We start from the raw sequence: 16,198 nt of genomic DNA, 5'->3' as shown, positions 1-16,198 counted from the left end.
ACCAGCTGCTAGAAACACCATTTCTAAACAAAAAACCTATTTGCCTTTTTTTAATACCACATATAAAAATTCATTTAGAGGGGAAGTTACTTTCACCGTTTGTCATACAAACATGTGCTGCTATTATATACATTAAAACTGCCCGTGTGAACTTATCCTCCACCAATTACAACATTTAGGAGGTGCTTTAACACCAAAACACCTGTTAAAAATAAACATGTCTTAAATATATTTATTAAACAATCAAAAATCTGCAAAAAACATAAGATGGCATAATAACATTAATAACGAAGGAAATTATTGTGCAAGAAATTGCTCGTAGATTGAAAAGAAGAATACAAAAAAACCCCATAATGTGTATAAAAAGTAATAATAATAATATTTAGTTTTGATACTTAAATACTTCTAATCAAAAATAGAAAAAAAACTAAATTTAAAACATGTGAACTAATACTATCACCAATATAATAGTAACTGATATTGAAAAGTAAATGTTATATTGCACATTTTGCCATGATCAAAAAGTATGTAAAAGTATTTGTAGCCTTTGATATTAAAAAATATTTAGAACACGGGTTGTATACCACCGCTAAGAAGGACTTTTACCTTCTTCCATAAAGAAATCAAATACACCCAAGTTTACTCTGCGTATCTGGATGGATACCCACGCGTCACATCCGTATCTCATTTGACAGTTTGAACGAGGCAGCTCGTGTGCTTTTGTCCGAGTCGACGGCAACGGCAGTCGGGTGGAGGTTTCCAGAGATGCCGGCGGCGTTTCATGAGGAGACCTTTGCTCCGCTGCCAGCTGCAGGTCACATTGCTGCTTCATTGCTGTTTGCCCGTGGCCCCGTGACCCCCCCCCCAGCATTCATTTGCACCTCGGTGAGGACCACTCCATCATCTGCTCGGGGGCCGAGCCTCTGTGGGCCCGACACACACACACATCACACCGCTGACATCATGAGTGCGGGCCTCAGGTATGAGCCACGGAGTACTGGAACTGTTTATTTTGGATATTTGTTTTTGGGGTTTCTCTTCACAATCGTGGTCATTGTTGTATAAGCTGATTTGTAATATTAATATAATGTATTTAACAAAAAAAATGCACTACAAACACAGCATGTTTGTTTTGGTACATTTTAACACCACCTGCTTAAACTGCAACCTGCTACTGTAAAATAAAAACGTTTTTCTCTCCATGCATCACGTCAAGACCAAAGGTATTCAATTTTTCCCAGATTTGTCTTCATTAAACCTTTACACATTGTTTGACTCCATTCATATTAGTAACATAGAATAAAGTATGACATTATAAGTCTTAAAAGTGGAGTTGTGCAGAGTAGAGTTTTGTTTGAATCCACTATGCTGCAGCTAACACAGCAAGGCCCAGCTCAGTGTAACAGATACGTTAATGTACACACCGAAGCTTATTATATTCAACCCCAGGTGTTGGCATTTTGGATTTGTATTCAATACCTTTTGACTTTCCTCACATGCAGATCTGAATGTGTTAGCCGTATGTCGCACCATAACGCAGATTGTCACAGAAGGGTGCCAGCGATGAAAACGTACCCCGACGGATTTCTTAAACTGGACACTTCTCCATCGCCCCGTCACTTCGTGCACATGTCAGCGAAGGAGCGTTCCCTTAGCGGGAGCTGTTATTTAAAGTAAGCGTGTTACCGCAGGGCCAAAAGTTTGATGAGTCACGTGAGAGTTGCAACTCAAGTCTAAACTCCAGGCCTCCAAATGAGAATAAAAGAAAGGTAAATTGATGTTTTTCTTTACAACAGTGCCCATTATTTTCTCCTGGAACTAATAGATTATATTAGTTAAGTGTTAATGTATATGGTGTTTTATGCTCTTTTTTTCCCTTGTGCATCAATGGCCTTGTGCCAAGAAAATATCTTTCAGTTAAAGTGCTTAAGAATTAAACAATACATTGCTTGACTCCTTCCAGATTTTTTTCCAAGGTATCCAATAAACAGACAGAATTTGAGAAAACGCACATTTTTAATTTATTATTAAATGACATAAATAAGACTCACAGTGAGTTCAAATACAAATAGATAGTTATGTACACGTGTCTGTGCAGAGGGGGGGGGGGGGTGTCTTGACGATACCCCGCCGGGATGCAGAAGGCACTTGTGTCTCTCAGTCCGAACGTGGAACATTTATTGCAATCAGAAAAGGGACATTTATATGGAAAACACTGGACGTTAATTTATTCTATTTACACACATATACACATTGATGTTAGCAGAACCATTTTTCATCTTATATATTTAAGAATAAAAACAATAATATAAAGGATTACTTAGTTGAGTTTGGTTGTATAATAAACATGTTATAAATGTGTAATAAGCATGTTGGGAATTTGCTAAGAGCAGAGTTCTGATCATGCAGCTATTCTAAGGTCTGTATACAATGATATTGTTCATCATGGACAGAGAGTGTCTTTCAAGTTCTGTCTTTGCACATCGACTGCTCAGTATGACTCCAGCCTGTAACGCAACTTGGCTATGGAATGACTAATCAAACGAAGAACAGATCCTTGACGATGTCACGTGTCATCTTCTCCAGGGCTTCTCGCTCGTGTCTTTAGTCCCGCTTATCAAAGCCTCTCGGCTCAGTAGCTCTGAGCCACAGGCGCCCAGGACGCGGTCAGCCTGGCGATGGAGCTCTCGAACTGGGCCTCGCCGACCCCGACCTCGCCCAGGCCGGGGTCGTACATGGAGGAAGGAGAGGAGACGGGCAGCGAGGAGGTCAAGCCTGTGTATGAGGAGCCCCTCAGGAACTGGGAGGTCAAACCTCCGGAGATGGAGCCGGAGGCCGAGCCTGAAGGGGTGAGGGTGGTGCCGGCTACCGACCATAGGCTTGGGTACTGACTGTGGGAGAGACGGACGAGAGGGTTCTGTTATTAAGATGGCACTTGCTGGCACGTATAGGAGCCCAGAACGTCATTGAGTGTCCCAGACACCGAACCGCGTCAAGTAATAAACACAAAGACAAAACTACAAACAATAAAAGTGCGTTCACGCTGATGATATACATTTTTTTTGTTGAAAATACAGCATTTCTGTAGCCATTTCTTCACTTTTCTGGATGCAAAATGCACGGCTGGCGTTGAACTCCGTGTGGGTTAGGGGGCTTACCTGGAATTGGATGTGGAGTTGGTGGTGTGGGACAGGGTGCCCATGCCCGTGGAGTTGGGGATCTGAAGAGAAGACCAGCTGTCGTGAGAGGGCAGAGTCCCTGAAGTGTTGTCCATGTAGTTGTCTGGAAACAAGGCGCGGACCGCAAGTTAAACTCAGGAATCGAACAAGCCAATCGGGCCGCGGCACATCCGGGTAAAAGGCGCGACTGGGTGAAAGGCGAGGAGGATGGCCCTGGTGGGGGTCTTACTTGTGCTGGAGGTGCGGTGGGGGTAGTGGCTGGGGTACGGGGCCGCTCTGTGGCTCCTCAGGCTGGAGTAGCGCTCGCAGTAGGAGCCGGAGGAGTGGCCCGCTGAGCCACTGAACTGAGGGGGGCTGCTGCTGGGGCAGATGGGACTCTGGCCCGGGAGGAACCAACCTCCAACTGTGGAAATGAAACCGAATCAAGTCAAACAACAAACAAAAAAAAAAAACACAGACCGCTGTGCGATAATGTGCGTCATAGTTGACCGTTGTTTAATTTGCGTATTCAGGCGAGTCTAAATAATGGAAACTCACGCTGAGAGTAGCCGGACTGTTGGCTGTCTGCGCTGTGATCGGGGATGTCTTTGTGGTCACTCCTGTAATCAATAACAGCAATATTAGATACCAAGCAGTCAGTGCACTACCTTGATCATTTGATGTTGGGTTTTAAGCCGTCACCTTTCTTTGGCATCCAAGAAGGCTTTGGCAAAGGGATTGTGCTTTATCTTCAGAGCGGTAATCTGCGAGGAGGACACGGCAGCTGTGAGAATTTCGATCAATATTCAAGACAGTCGTTGATGTGGTTTCATTCAGCTGACCTCTTCGTTCTGGTAAGCAGTGACTGCGATGAACTGGGTTTCGGGGAAGGACTGGCTGCTGATCATCTTCTGGATGCCTCCGACCTTCACGATGTGGATCCTCGGCTCGTATTTGTGCAGAGAATTCAGCATGATCTACAAAAAAACCGACAACCAATCAATGTCACTATGTATCATTAGAGAGCGGGACAAATCTTTCAAACAAGTGAATTTTGATTAGTCGTGAGATGTAACGGACGCTTTATCGAATGTTTCCTTGAATTAAACTTTTCAATTTATAATCCACGTTATTTTTAAATAACAAATTAAAAAAAATCCGTGAAATGTTTATTTTGTAATAAATAACCTCCTTAAATCAATACTTTTTTTCTCGAACGTCCTGCATGTCAAACAGCCTCCTCACCTGTCCGCCTCCGTTCAGTTTGTTGGACAGTTTCACTTTGCTGAAGGAGACGGGCGCTTTCATCCAGTGCGCCCCGAAGTTCGGGGAGTCCGGGTGGATGTAGACGCAGCTGGGGCTCTGGGGCTCCGGTTTGCCACCGGGGACCCACTCCCCGTTCACGTATTTCCACCGGTTGTTGTCCGCGGCCACGAAATCCAGCAGCACCGAGTACATGGCGTTGGGGTCCAGGCCGCTGACGCTGGCCCTGAGCACCGGAAACATCCTCCTGGAAAACAACAAGGACAACACGGGTAAGCGTTCGCATCATTTTGGCACAACTCGTTGACAGTTTCATTTGTTTTGTTTGTTTTCATTTTGTAAACCCTCAAAGGCCCGCGGGGCCCTCAGAGCAGCACCTTTTGACCGAGCACTTACGCGCGAGCCACAATGATGATCTTTGGAAATTAGTAACATTAAAATGAGGATTCCACAAAAGCCCGTGCGTAAAAAGCGCGTAAATATGCCTGGTTTTTCGCGCAAACGGCACCAATTCGGCATCTCCAGGCTGCTGCTTCATTGGACCTACCTTCCGGTTTTAGTGACAATCATCTCGTTCGTTAACTCTTTGAACTTGTTCCACAGTTCTGCATCGTCCAGCGTCAGTTTAATATCCCTCTCGGACGCGTCCCCCTTCTCGCTGCCCTTCTGGAACTCGCTCTCCACGGCGCTGAGGAGATGCTCCAGGCGCTGGTCAGTGTTGGAAGAAGTCATTATTTCCAAGCAGAGCAGATCGATCTAAATCCAAGATTGCGTCGCGCAGGGGCTCACAGAGACACCGCTGAGGGGAGGAAGGCCCGAGTGATACTGCTTTCCAAACCCGCGAGGCCTCATCCTTTAAGGGCCCCCAGGGACCTCATGGGGATGTGGGGCGTGGCCTCTGCGCACACACCTCGCCTCTTTCGCCGGGTTCAACGTCTTCTGAACGCCGCCCCACACACCAGGCCACACCAATATAACTTCTTTTTTTTTAGAATAGAAAAAATAAACTGTTACTTTTTAACATTTCATTTTTTCTCCCCTGAACCAACTAAAAAAAAAAGAAATCAACATTTCACAGCATTTGTGTAATTCAAAATAATGCATATGCTGCAGCGTTTGGATGGAACTTTGGGAATTTATAGTCTGATAACTACAAATCTATCACAGCCTCCTGCAGTTGATGCTCGGCTCATTCAACGCTTCTGCGGCCAAACAAAAGAAGGGAAGCGAGGCCACGGAGCCGTGCCTTTGAACTCAGTGGTACGTTCTGCAAATAGTGCCCATCTTTTTTTGTCTCAAATCCACACGTGTTTACTGAGCGTGGGCCATTAGGGGCGACTCTGTGTCCCCGATGCGCCAAAGTGTGGACGGCACACCGGTGATGCCCGGATTTGCATAATGGGCCTGAATGACTCCCTCTGATATTAAACATTTCAGCCAGTTGGAGGCTGAGTGCTCGGCAGCAGCTTTTTCTACTGATTTCTGCTGATCCAAAGCTGTGAAAAAGTCTCTCTGTGTGACGCCGTTCACCAGCAAACCTTCTCGGCTCTACCGGAGGCCTTTAGGGCCGAAAGTGGAATCGTTGCAGCGCATTAAGATTTTATAAACAATACTTATGGCGAGTTTATTCATGTGATGCATTGTTAGTGATTTTACTAACAAACAGGATAAGTTATAAATAGCTTCACCCCGACCTGCATCGACATTAGACATTGATGCGTTACCGTCAGGGAGCATTTTTTAATGTTATGAGCTTATTTTGCTTTCAAACACATTTAATTCTACTTAAGTGAAATGTGTAATTTAAGTGTTTTTTTTTTACTTCAACAGGTTATTGTTTTTATTTGCTGTGTACTCAATCGGAAACTGTGAAATGCAATTTCCCTTTTTTTCTTTTTTACCATTTATTTAATTGAAAACGATTGTTACTTACTTTTCAGATGAACAGAACAGTTTACAAACAAACTTGATGAGGATTTGAGGAAATGTGCTGATACAAAGTATAAATAAATGAACTCCGCCTCGGCCTGCTGTAATGATTAAAATATTACTTATACATAATTAATAAATAAAAGATACTGAACATCGTATTATATTAGTTGCTTATAGTCTAATTTCATGGAAACAATGTATCTTCCTAGTGTCAGAAAAACAAATTTGACGTGTTCGCACGTCGTTTATTTCCAAATAAAAATGTCCCTCTATCGCTCCCCATTGATCGTGAGATCGACGATTCACATCTGAGAACTTCTCGCTTTTCTCGCCTGTGACTCGGCAGTCTGTGATGTACTTGGAATTGAGTGAGAGCTTTGGTGCGCGACTCCTCTTTACTACGCCACTTCCTCCAGCTCCACAGAGGCCATAAATGTAAAGGGGTTCTCTCACACCTTTCCATCCCGTATCATTCAGCAGTCTCTTCCTTCTCCCCCCGAGTGAGTGTGTGTGTGTGTGTGTGTGTGTGTTTCTCCGTTTTGGAGGCTGAGAGAAGGACACAGAGTGTTAAAAAAAAGCGGCTGCATACAGGACAGAAACCCCCCACCCGGCGGCCCCCTCCGACAGACAGACGGCCTCATGACTCCGCTTTATGATTTAATTCGCTCACCGGGCCCGGTTGATAAATCGGGGCGGCTGCAGCTGTAACGAAACGCTCCTGTTGTGCGTGTTGTGTTCGTCAGGTGTTGCCTGGCGAGAATTATTTAAAAGCACGAAAAAAAACCAACACGGTCGACATCTCGGGATTTTCACCTCTGGAGGCCCGAAACCGAGGGGGCAAGGAAGGGAGCGACCTCCCATCCCGCGCGGCGAGACAATGTCTGTTGGGGGAGAGAAATGAAGTTTACCCAGTAGAGGTTCCCCCCCCCCCCCCCGCCTCCCCCAAAAAGCCTTTTGGGCGCACCGCCGCTGGCGCCCGGCGAGCCGAGGGTTAAGCCATGCAGGCCTCGCTCTGGCATCGGCACACACTCACCTAGGTGAGAAATATTACAGAGGTCTGGTGCTTCACAAAGGGACAGTTATAACCGTGCATATTTTCCAGAGGAGTTCGCCGGCCTAAATAGGTAAACACGAGTGGGCGGATGAGTCAGTCCTGGGAAGAAGAAATCCTCACACACACACACACACTCAGTCTTTTTTGGGGGGGGGGGGGGGGGGATTATGACATAAGCGGGTTACTGAACCAAACAAATACAATAACTGAAGCTCCAAGGACCCAAACGGAGGAAGAGGCGTAACGCGTCTAATAAAGGGTCTGATCATGAAGTGATGGATCATTGAGAAGACGAGCGGCTCGTGGGGTAAAACACACGTAGTCGAGGGGAGAATCAAACAGAAGATGGGTGCGCTGTGAGTTACGCGGCGTTATGAAATCACCACCACAGAGCTGAACAACAGGTGGACACAAACTGTAGAGAAGTCAGGTGACGTGGGATCAAACGCGTGGAAACGAGGGAAAAGATGTTTTCTACGTTTCTACGTCTCCTGAAAGTTTAACTCTAGATTTGGATCTAATATCTTTTTTGGAAGGCGGTTGATAAAACCAAAGTGTTTTCTTTCATGTTTGATTTCCATACTTTTTTTTGTTTCTACAGCAGTCTTTTGGGGAGAATCATATATAACTCTTTTTCTTTCTTTTCTTACATAAACCGTATTAGTAATTTTGGTATTCATGGGTCGGGATGGTTTTTATTTTCCAACTTGTGCTCTTAGTAATATCTACATATTGCATGTTATTGCTTTCTGACCATAAACGCACACATGTACATATATATATATATATATATATCTTTAAATATCTATATATGTATATATAAATATATATATGTGTGTGTTTGTCTTTGGCTTATTCGCAGGTGTTTTTACGCGATTTCTGTGTTTTACAGAATTTGACAATTCCTTTAAAAGTTGTATTGCTTGTTGTTTGATGTCGTTGTGGGTTTTTACGGTTCCTTCTCACGGAGCGCCGCCGTGTCTCTCGGGCCGTGATTTGGACAACTCGAGAGCGGATTGACTGCCTGCTCACAATCACCTGAGTGTTGAATGTGTCCGAGTACATACATCACGCGCTCCGCTTTGTGGCGGTGAGTCGATAAAGGCCTAATAAAGATTGATTGAAAAGTTAAAAGTTAAAAGCAAAAGTTAGTGCGAGATTTTCAGACACAGCCGATATTTTGCTCTTGACAAGGACACAAACAATCTCTTGTGTTCGGTTTAATCCTGTAAATATGTTGGGTGTGTAAATATAAAGTTAGCATTAGCCACCATGAGCTACTGCAAAACGCCCTCTAGTTACCATTCGCATTATGAATCAAGCTTTTCGTTTGCGTGTCCATTCTGTGCACATGACACCCGTCACGGACGGATCCCTCCTCTGTTACTCTCCCGGAGGATTTCATTTTCTGGGGGGGGTTTCTTCCTGTTCCGATGCGAGGGTCCCGGGCCAGTGGAAGCTATTTGCTGTTAAGGTTGAAAAGTTCTCTGAGAGGAAACTGGGATTTTGGGCTTTACAAACAAATAGAATAAAATGAAAGTTGCTTTTAATAAAAGTATTTAAAAAGATTGTAAACACATGCCTTACAACTTACACTAGTAAGATCTTTGCATTAACTTTAAATTAGTACTGATGGTTTTTAAAATAAAAGTAAAAGTACTCATTGTAATCTCGTATAGGAAGTTTCATAGTGATGCATTGTAATCAGCATAATTTTTAAATTCAAAATCTTCACATCACGTCAGATTAAAGTTATAATAAATCCCTCTGAAATGTGGTGAATTAGAAAGTAGACTAAACTGCGAATACTCAAGTTCAGTTTACCGGTTAAATATATCGTAGCGTGTGTTATGATGTACCTCTGACCTTTGACCTGCGTTACATTTCATAAAGAGGAAGTTACTGTGTGTGGTTTTTATGTAAATCTTAAACTGTAGCTGTCGCATTGTGTTCGGGTGAGGACAGAAAGACAGAGCGGGGGAAACAACCCTCAAATCCCATCGTAAGGCCACCAATAAACACACACACACACACACACACACACACACACACAGGGCCCCCGCCCTCCCTGATGTGGATTGAGCCCTGAGCTTCGTCTGTCACTTTTGCGTTTCCACTTCAAGTTCAGGAAATCTAAACTTTCCTCTTCTAATCACCCGTCCCTTTGAAAGGGATAAAAAGAATTAGTGGCCACGGTAATTGCCCCCCCCCCCCCCTCCCCCGTCGGCCCCCACAGGCCCTCATCTAGGCGCCTTACAGTAGACCTTGGGACCTTTGGCATGCTAATGGCAGGAGGCTGAGCTTTGACGCTACAGGGGCCGACTCAGCTGTGGAGGAGCAGAACTGGCGAGGAGGCCACGGGGAGGACGACCGGTTTGGACGCCTCCGGGATGAACAATGTAAATCCCCCCAAAAAACGCAGCTGCCCCCGCGTAGGGCCGCCCCTGCGTCATGGCGCAAGGCGTTGGCGATATGAATGAGTAAAGGTTTCAAACACGTCGGGAATCGATGATTCATGTGAGAGGTTTGATTAGAATCCTGGATGAACTTTTGAATTTGCTCCCCTGAGTAGAAGAACATAAACGGCTCGCCTGGACTCAACAGATGAGGAGAAAAGCTTTAAAAATGAGGTAAATGAAGTGGGATGAAATCACACGTTAAGCACTAGAACCATAGAATTGTACTCAAGTAAATACGTTCTCGTCAAAGTTATGTGTAATGTTTGTATTTGTGCTTTGTGTGCATTATGATCAAACCAAAGAAAAAAATAAAATAAAATAATGCCCCGGGATAAATTCATAATTCATTAGTTTGACACCCAGAGGTTTTCTTATCAAAGAAGATAAAACATACAACAATTCTACGATTTCCAAATACATTTGATGCTTAATCACATTTGATGCACTAAAGGTGCAGCTCAGGTAAATGATCATCAATTCTGTACAATAAATACGGAAAACCACCCTCACTGATTCACCCCCCCGCCCAGTAGAAAGTGTCATTTCAAATCATGCTTTTCCTCGCAGGTTTGTTTTCACTTGTTTCCTCGTTGCTTTTTTCCTCCACAGCCATCGCCTGATGCAAATATGAGCAGCTGAGGTCAGCGGACACCAGTGTGTGAGAAAACACAGTTAAATCTCTGCGCTGCGGCCCCCCAGCTGTGTGCACATGACCCCCCCCCCTCCCCCACACACACACACACACACACAGACACACACTAACAGTAGACCCCGTCGAGTCAGATCGGCTCAGTCTCCTTCTGACGTGTAATGGGGGGGCCGGTGGGGGGGACTTGGGCTCGAAAGACATTAGCAAATATTAGCAGATAGCACTCATAACTTTTTTTTTGGGTGGGGGGGGGCTCATCACACCACCGGCCCCGCTGTCTGCTTCTTATGACCACCTCCGTCTCCCTACTGCTCTGACCCGGGTGGCTGAGGGTTTTGGTGGGAGGGGATGAATGGGCAGGGGTGGTGTGGCCGGGTGACGGGGGGGTGGGCTGAGATCAAAAGGAGCGAGGCCCGTTTCCACTGACAAACAGTAAGTGTTAAAGACAGAGGATTAATGATAGGTGCAGCCAGGAACATTATTTACCCAGAGTCACAGGACGTGTGACTTCGGAGCTCATCACCCTCCTTCCTCTGGCGACACTTCCTCTCTCTATAAATGCACAATTAAAATGAGATGTTCACGCGGCGCCGCGTCACCTCGGAATTCAGTGGCCCGTCGGGCCTCTTACCCGCTTGTCACATTACCGGGCGATAATAATAATAATAATAATGTGCCACTGATCCGCCTGCAGATGTCGGCGACGAATGAACGAACCTCTGGAATAAAAGGGCAGAAAAAAAGGGCTCGCCGTTTGTTACAGGGGCCACCGTTTGGTGTCAGATGCACTTTGCGTCGTCATCGCAGATACAAAGTTTCTTTCTGTGCCCGCGGTGGTCAACACCCCCAACAGAGAGGCCTTCCCTCCCTCCCTCCTCCCTCCTCCCTCCCTTCCTCCCTCCCCAGCAGCTGTAGGGTGACGCTCATCTCCTGCTCGCCTGGGAGGAAGTATCGTTGTCAGTGAGCCCCGGCAGTCAGCTTTACCTCTACGGGTGTCCAGGGGCCCCACAGGGGCCGCCAGCGTCTGCTTGTAGGTGGGGGGGGGCGCTGCGCTACACCGTAAACTGGAGCTGGGTGGTGGGGGGCAAACAAAGGGGGCCAGGCAGCTTTTACGGCATTCCCACGCCAAGCAGCTGACTGGAAAAGTGTTACCTGGGATATGCCCAGTTGCGCCCCCCCCCCCCACCCTTCCCATCCCCTCCTAACCCCCACCTTCCCTCCTCCAACAGCCAATCTGAATGCAGGCCCAGTGGCCCAGGTGTACAAACAGCAAACAGTGGGGCCACATCAAAGGCTCTCATTAAAAGACAATAGATGCGGCCCTCCTCCTCATCTCCCCTGCCTCCCACCCACTCAAGTCCTGCCCCCCACCCCCCCACACCAACCCCACACCAACCCCACACCACCCCCCAAACACCAGCACACTGCCCCCTACTGGCCGGCGCTTACAGCTTCATTCAGGCACGGTGCCTTTATGGGAAGAACAGCAGTGTTCATTAATTAATCCCAATGACATCAGTTAAATTGTCTAATTTCAACCGCTTGTTACCGACATGTTCCTTTACTTTACTCACTACTGGTTTCTTCTTGCTCGTTCTGCTGCTGTTAAACAAACACGCATGTATCGATCGGCTGGTGAAAGAAGTATTGTCTTTAAAAGGCTCTACCAGCCCTTTTGACGTTTTGCCCGTTTCCTTAAAATGCATAATTAGTTACGTAAAGACAAATAACTTTTATCAAAATAAATGTTACAAATAACATTGAAATTAATAGTCAAGGCAGCTTAAAATGAATGCAAAGCCAAATTTAGAACTGCACGCGGTTAAAAATGGTCAGAGAACGAAAAAACATATTGGACCTCAACTTTAGGTTAAAAAAATGTCACATGTTCTTGAGGGTTTTTTTCCCCCAAGTCAATGAAATATAAATCTGCCACCCAGTTATATGTACAATAAACTAGTGAGCTCTATCATGACACATTCTACTATCACAATATTTATTTCCAGATGCAGTTTATTGTTACAATACACAAAGTTATAAATAAACCACCATAGCAAAGAGCGTCTCTCATGCAGACTTTCCCTGTTAAATCGTGTGGACTACTTGTGATTACTTGTGCACCGGCCCGGAGTCTTGAGACGCAGGAAGACGTCGTCACTCATCCCCGCTGAAAAAGGAAAATAACACACAGACACACACGTTTTAAGAGCGGCCCCCTAAAGGCTCTGCTCTGCTCCGTTAGATGTAAGCTTGTCCTGGGAAAAGACTATCTGGCCTCCGCAGACAGCAGCGGCCTCCAGCTTTGATGGGGAAGCCTCTTTGTAGTTGGCCTGGAGATGGCTTGTAAGTCAGTAAAAGTGAGGGCTAAATGGCTCCCTAACAGGAAGCAGTTTACACGGTGACGCTCAACCTGACTGTGGCCCTCTATTGTCCCGAGCCCCATGTCCCACTTCATTACCATTTCCATAAGAAAGGAACAGTAATTGCCCCTTTTATTCCGCTGCCCCTTCATCTTGGAGTGTTTCTTCTTTCTTTCTTTCTTTTTTTTTTTTTTTTTACCCCCCCTTGCTTTTTCTCTCGCTCGTTCCCTCTCCACCGGACTGGAAAATACATTTGATACACTTTATAACTTAAGAGAAGGGACTTTATGCAGGTTATCTAAGGTCAAACTCTTGCTTTCTCTCTCCGGGTTTTAAAGTAAATGTTTGACAAGATGAAAACGCTGCAAGTGAATCTTTCCAACAGGTTAATTTTCAGCGGCCCAACGACCTTCCAAAAGTACCCAAAAGGTCCTTTGCAGCAGATCGGTGTTTGTAGCGGAGGTCCTGAAACTAACCTGACCTTTGACCTGACCTTAGATGGAGGATATGTTTGCTTGGGCAAGTGACTGATCGATGAAGAGAATTACTGTCTCCCTGGGTTACTTGTAAATACACAAAAAGAACGACATGACTTGTTATATTTATCTATTTTTCCATTTTTCGCAAATTCGGCATTTGTTCTTTCTTTTTTTAAACCTGTTATTTTTTGCACGTGTTTTCCATTCAGCCGCTTGTGTATTTAATTCCTCTAAAGCCACTTATGCGTTATTGAATGAGGCCGTTTGGACATGTATTAAATATCATACGCGCTGATGAAAATAGCACCATTTGTCGCGTATGTCGCTGCCCTGTGGAAACAATATCTCTTGTCAAAGGGTTAAAGGCTTGTTTTCAGCGCCACGACAATGCATTTTTCAGCTAACACAACAAAGATACTTTTTTAAATGCACATAATCCTCTAAAAACACCCTTAATCACCACAAATGGAGAAACTTGATTTTCTTTGCAGAGTAAAGTCATGTCTAAAATGTAAACGTAACAATAGGTCATGATTTTAGATTTTACAGCATCTGCGGCGGCACAGATGTGTACTCAGTGCATTGACTCATTGTCATTTGTCTGTAAATCACGCAACACCTGTTTTACTCTTTTTGTGTGTCCTAGTTTTGATCTTTTGTTTATTTGTAAAAATGAGTTGTATGTGAGGGCAAAAGGAAAAAAAAGCTGAGTGAAATTCCATGCATGCGTATGCATGTTTGGCCAATGAGGCTGATTCTGCCGGCGACTCTTCGGCCCTGAAGAAATAGACGACGGAATCAATAGAATCAAAGAAATGCCTGCAATCAACACCTGGGACAAGCGGGGACACACACTCTCTCTCTCACTTTCACACTGCGCCCCATCACAGGCCGTCTTTGCCTCACTTTGAACTCCCGAGGTGACTAAAAAGGGGGGGAATGCAGCGACAACAGGATGGATCTATGCGGAGGGAACGATCCGCGGCCTCCGCGTGCCAGTAATCCCATCAGGAGACAAACAACCGCAGTCAAACATCTTGTTTCACACCCACGCCTGGTAGGGCACCCGGATCCCTCTGATACCTCCACAGCAGTGGGGGGGGGGGGGGGGGGGGGGGGGAGACGCTCGGTCGGAAGCGGTTCAGGTTCAGCCCCCCCCCTCCCCACCCCTTTACCCGGCAGCGTGTGAGATTCGAAAACGCTCGCGACGAGGTCAGAGTTCAGGGCCCGGAAACTCTCTGCGTCTCCCCGGCTTCCTGAGGGCCCACAGGTAGTGCTGCTGTCGAGGGGAGGGCCAGCGGGCGACCCACCCCCCCCCCCCCCCCCCCCCCCCAGTGGAGGAACTGTTTTAATCACGGCCCCATGTGGGCTCCTGACAAAAGAGCCGGGTCGGAATCACCGTCTGCTCTTTTGTTGCAGGGGGAGCCACCGGGGCTGGAAGCGGGGGGGGGGGCTTCAGCGTCGCCACAGCAGGCCTCCTGTTTATTTGCTGTGCGAGATGGTTTCGTCCCAGCAGACAGTGAAGGCAGCAGGTTCCCGGCATGACCTGCGACCTGCGTTCCGTCACACGCCAAGAGAGAGATCACGGTTCTAAATCCCACGTGAAGCACACGCGTGGTTTTATGAGCCGTGTGTATTCAGATGTAATTCATTTCTCAGAGGCTGGACTACGGAGGCACGTTGACTCAATGAACAGATGTTTGCAACGTCAATCGTTGGTCATTTATGGACGTGTCGTTTCATTTGTATTAAATTGACTTCAAAATCCAGGATTTAAGTGAGAGCAGACAACAACGTAACTGATGATAATGCAAATATATAAATATCATCTAAATAGAGATTTCAAACATAATTCATATATTTCATATATAATTCATAATTAAAATGATTATTAGTGTTTGACACGTTTCCATACATGTGTCTGTTTGTTTCTTGGGCTGACTTGATTGATTTTATTAATAATTATTTTGTTTTTAGGGTATTTATTCTGAGAACATAACAAACTCTATCCAGGTAATGTTAAGGAAGGAAAAAGCGCACATTGAAGACAACACAAATATAATAAGAAAAATGGCAATTCAAGCTTGAGAATGTAGTGTCATTCTCAATGACTCAATTATTTCAAATGAATTGTTATTACATGGAATAGTTTGTTGGTCTCATCCTTAAGTGCCTTCCAAGTTAGCTGGGTTTATAATTACCATTTTATCCGTATTTCTTCATTCCAACAGCAAATAGAAGTCTTACATTTTCATGACATCACCATTACACCAAACGAAGACAGCTGAATGGTGTTTATTACAGAGGAGGAAAACATCTGCACAGATGAGGGGTTTGGATCGGAGACCTTTGCCTGACTCAACGATCTGCGCCGTAAACAACAATCCGAAGGGAGATTTGAATGAAAAGGCGGATCGCAGCTGCTGCAAACTGTGACATCGTTCCTAATTCGCGGTTGGTCTTCCTGTTCGGACCTTTTGCCCTTCATGAAACATCTGGGCCGGTCTTGTTACACGCAGCATGGCCGCCCTCTGGTGGCCGCTCTGCTCCGCGGGCTCGAGCCTTTCGGTGTTACTGGATTGGATGAAATAATTCAATCGCTGTCTGCTGTCAACAGCAAGCACGAGACGGGTGATGAATAAACCACAAATGATACAGAGAGGTGACAAAAAAAAAAACGCACGTCCCCGCGGTTTGCTTTTCTCAGCAAATAAATAAGCAGCATGCAGTTAAAGTCACTATGGCATGTTTTATTCATGAGGGGGGGGGGGGGGGGGGGGTAAATAAACAATCACATCTGGGCTGAAACATGAACAATAGATTGGTGGGAATGGCAAACGCGTT

The 16,198-nt window shown here is 45.6% G+C and overlaps 1 protein-coding gene across 1 annotated transcript; it reads right to left on the bottom strand.

Annotated features, from left to right (window-relative positions):
* Positions 1 to 1,997: 1,997 nt before the first annotated feature.
* tbxta (T-box transcription factor Ta) lies at positions 1,998 to 5,290 on the bottom strand. Its single transcript, XM_040188591.2, has 8 exons — positions 4,969 to 5,290; positions 4,404 to 4,668; positions 4,001 to 4,135; positions 3,861 to 3,922; positions 3,717 to 3,778; positions 3,409 to 3,582; positions 3,159 to 3,282; positions 1,998 to 2,891 (listed from the first exon to the last, which is right to left on the bottom strand). The coding sequence occupies exons 1-8, from the start codon at positions 5,151 to 5,153 to the stop codon at positions 2,633 to 2,635; spliced, it is 1,266 nt and encodes a 421-aa protein (XP_040044525.1). The 5' UTR covers positions 5,154 to 5,290; the 3' UTR covers positions 1,998 to 2,632.
* Positions 5,291 to 16,198: the final 10,908 nt, after the last annotated feature.

Source organism: Gasterosteus aculeatus, chromosome 10 (genome assembly GCF_964276395.1).
Source record: "Gasterosteus aculeatus chromosome 10, fGasAcu3.hap1.1, whole genome shotgun sequence".
Lineage (NCBI taxonomy): Eukaryota > Metazoa > Chordata > Actinopteri > Perciformes > Gasterosteidae > Gasterosteus > Gasterosteus aculeatus.
This window is presented reverse-complemented; position numbering and strand designations above follow the sequence as displayed.

Bases quoted from the DNA above. Each gene is read 5' to 3' on its own strand.
- tbxta (XM_040188591.2), bottom strand. From the start codon at position 5,153: ATGACTTCTTCCAACACTGACCAGCGCCTGGAGCATCTCCTCAGCGCC. The intron at 3,779-3,860 runs GTGACGGCTTAA...TATTGATTACAG, and splicing joins TTCTTGGATGCCAAAGAAAG to GAGTGACCACAAAGACATCC. The intron at 3,583-3,716 runs GTGAGTTTCCAT...TCATTTCCACAG, and splicing joins ACAGTCCGGCTACTCTCAGC to TTGGAGGTTGGTTCCTCCCG.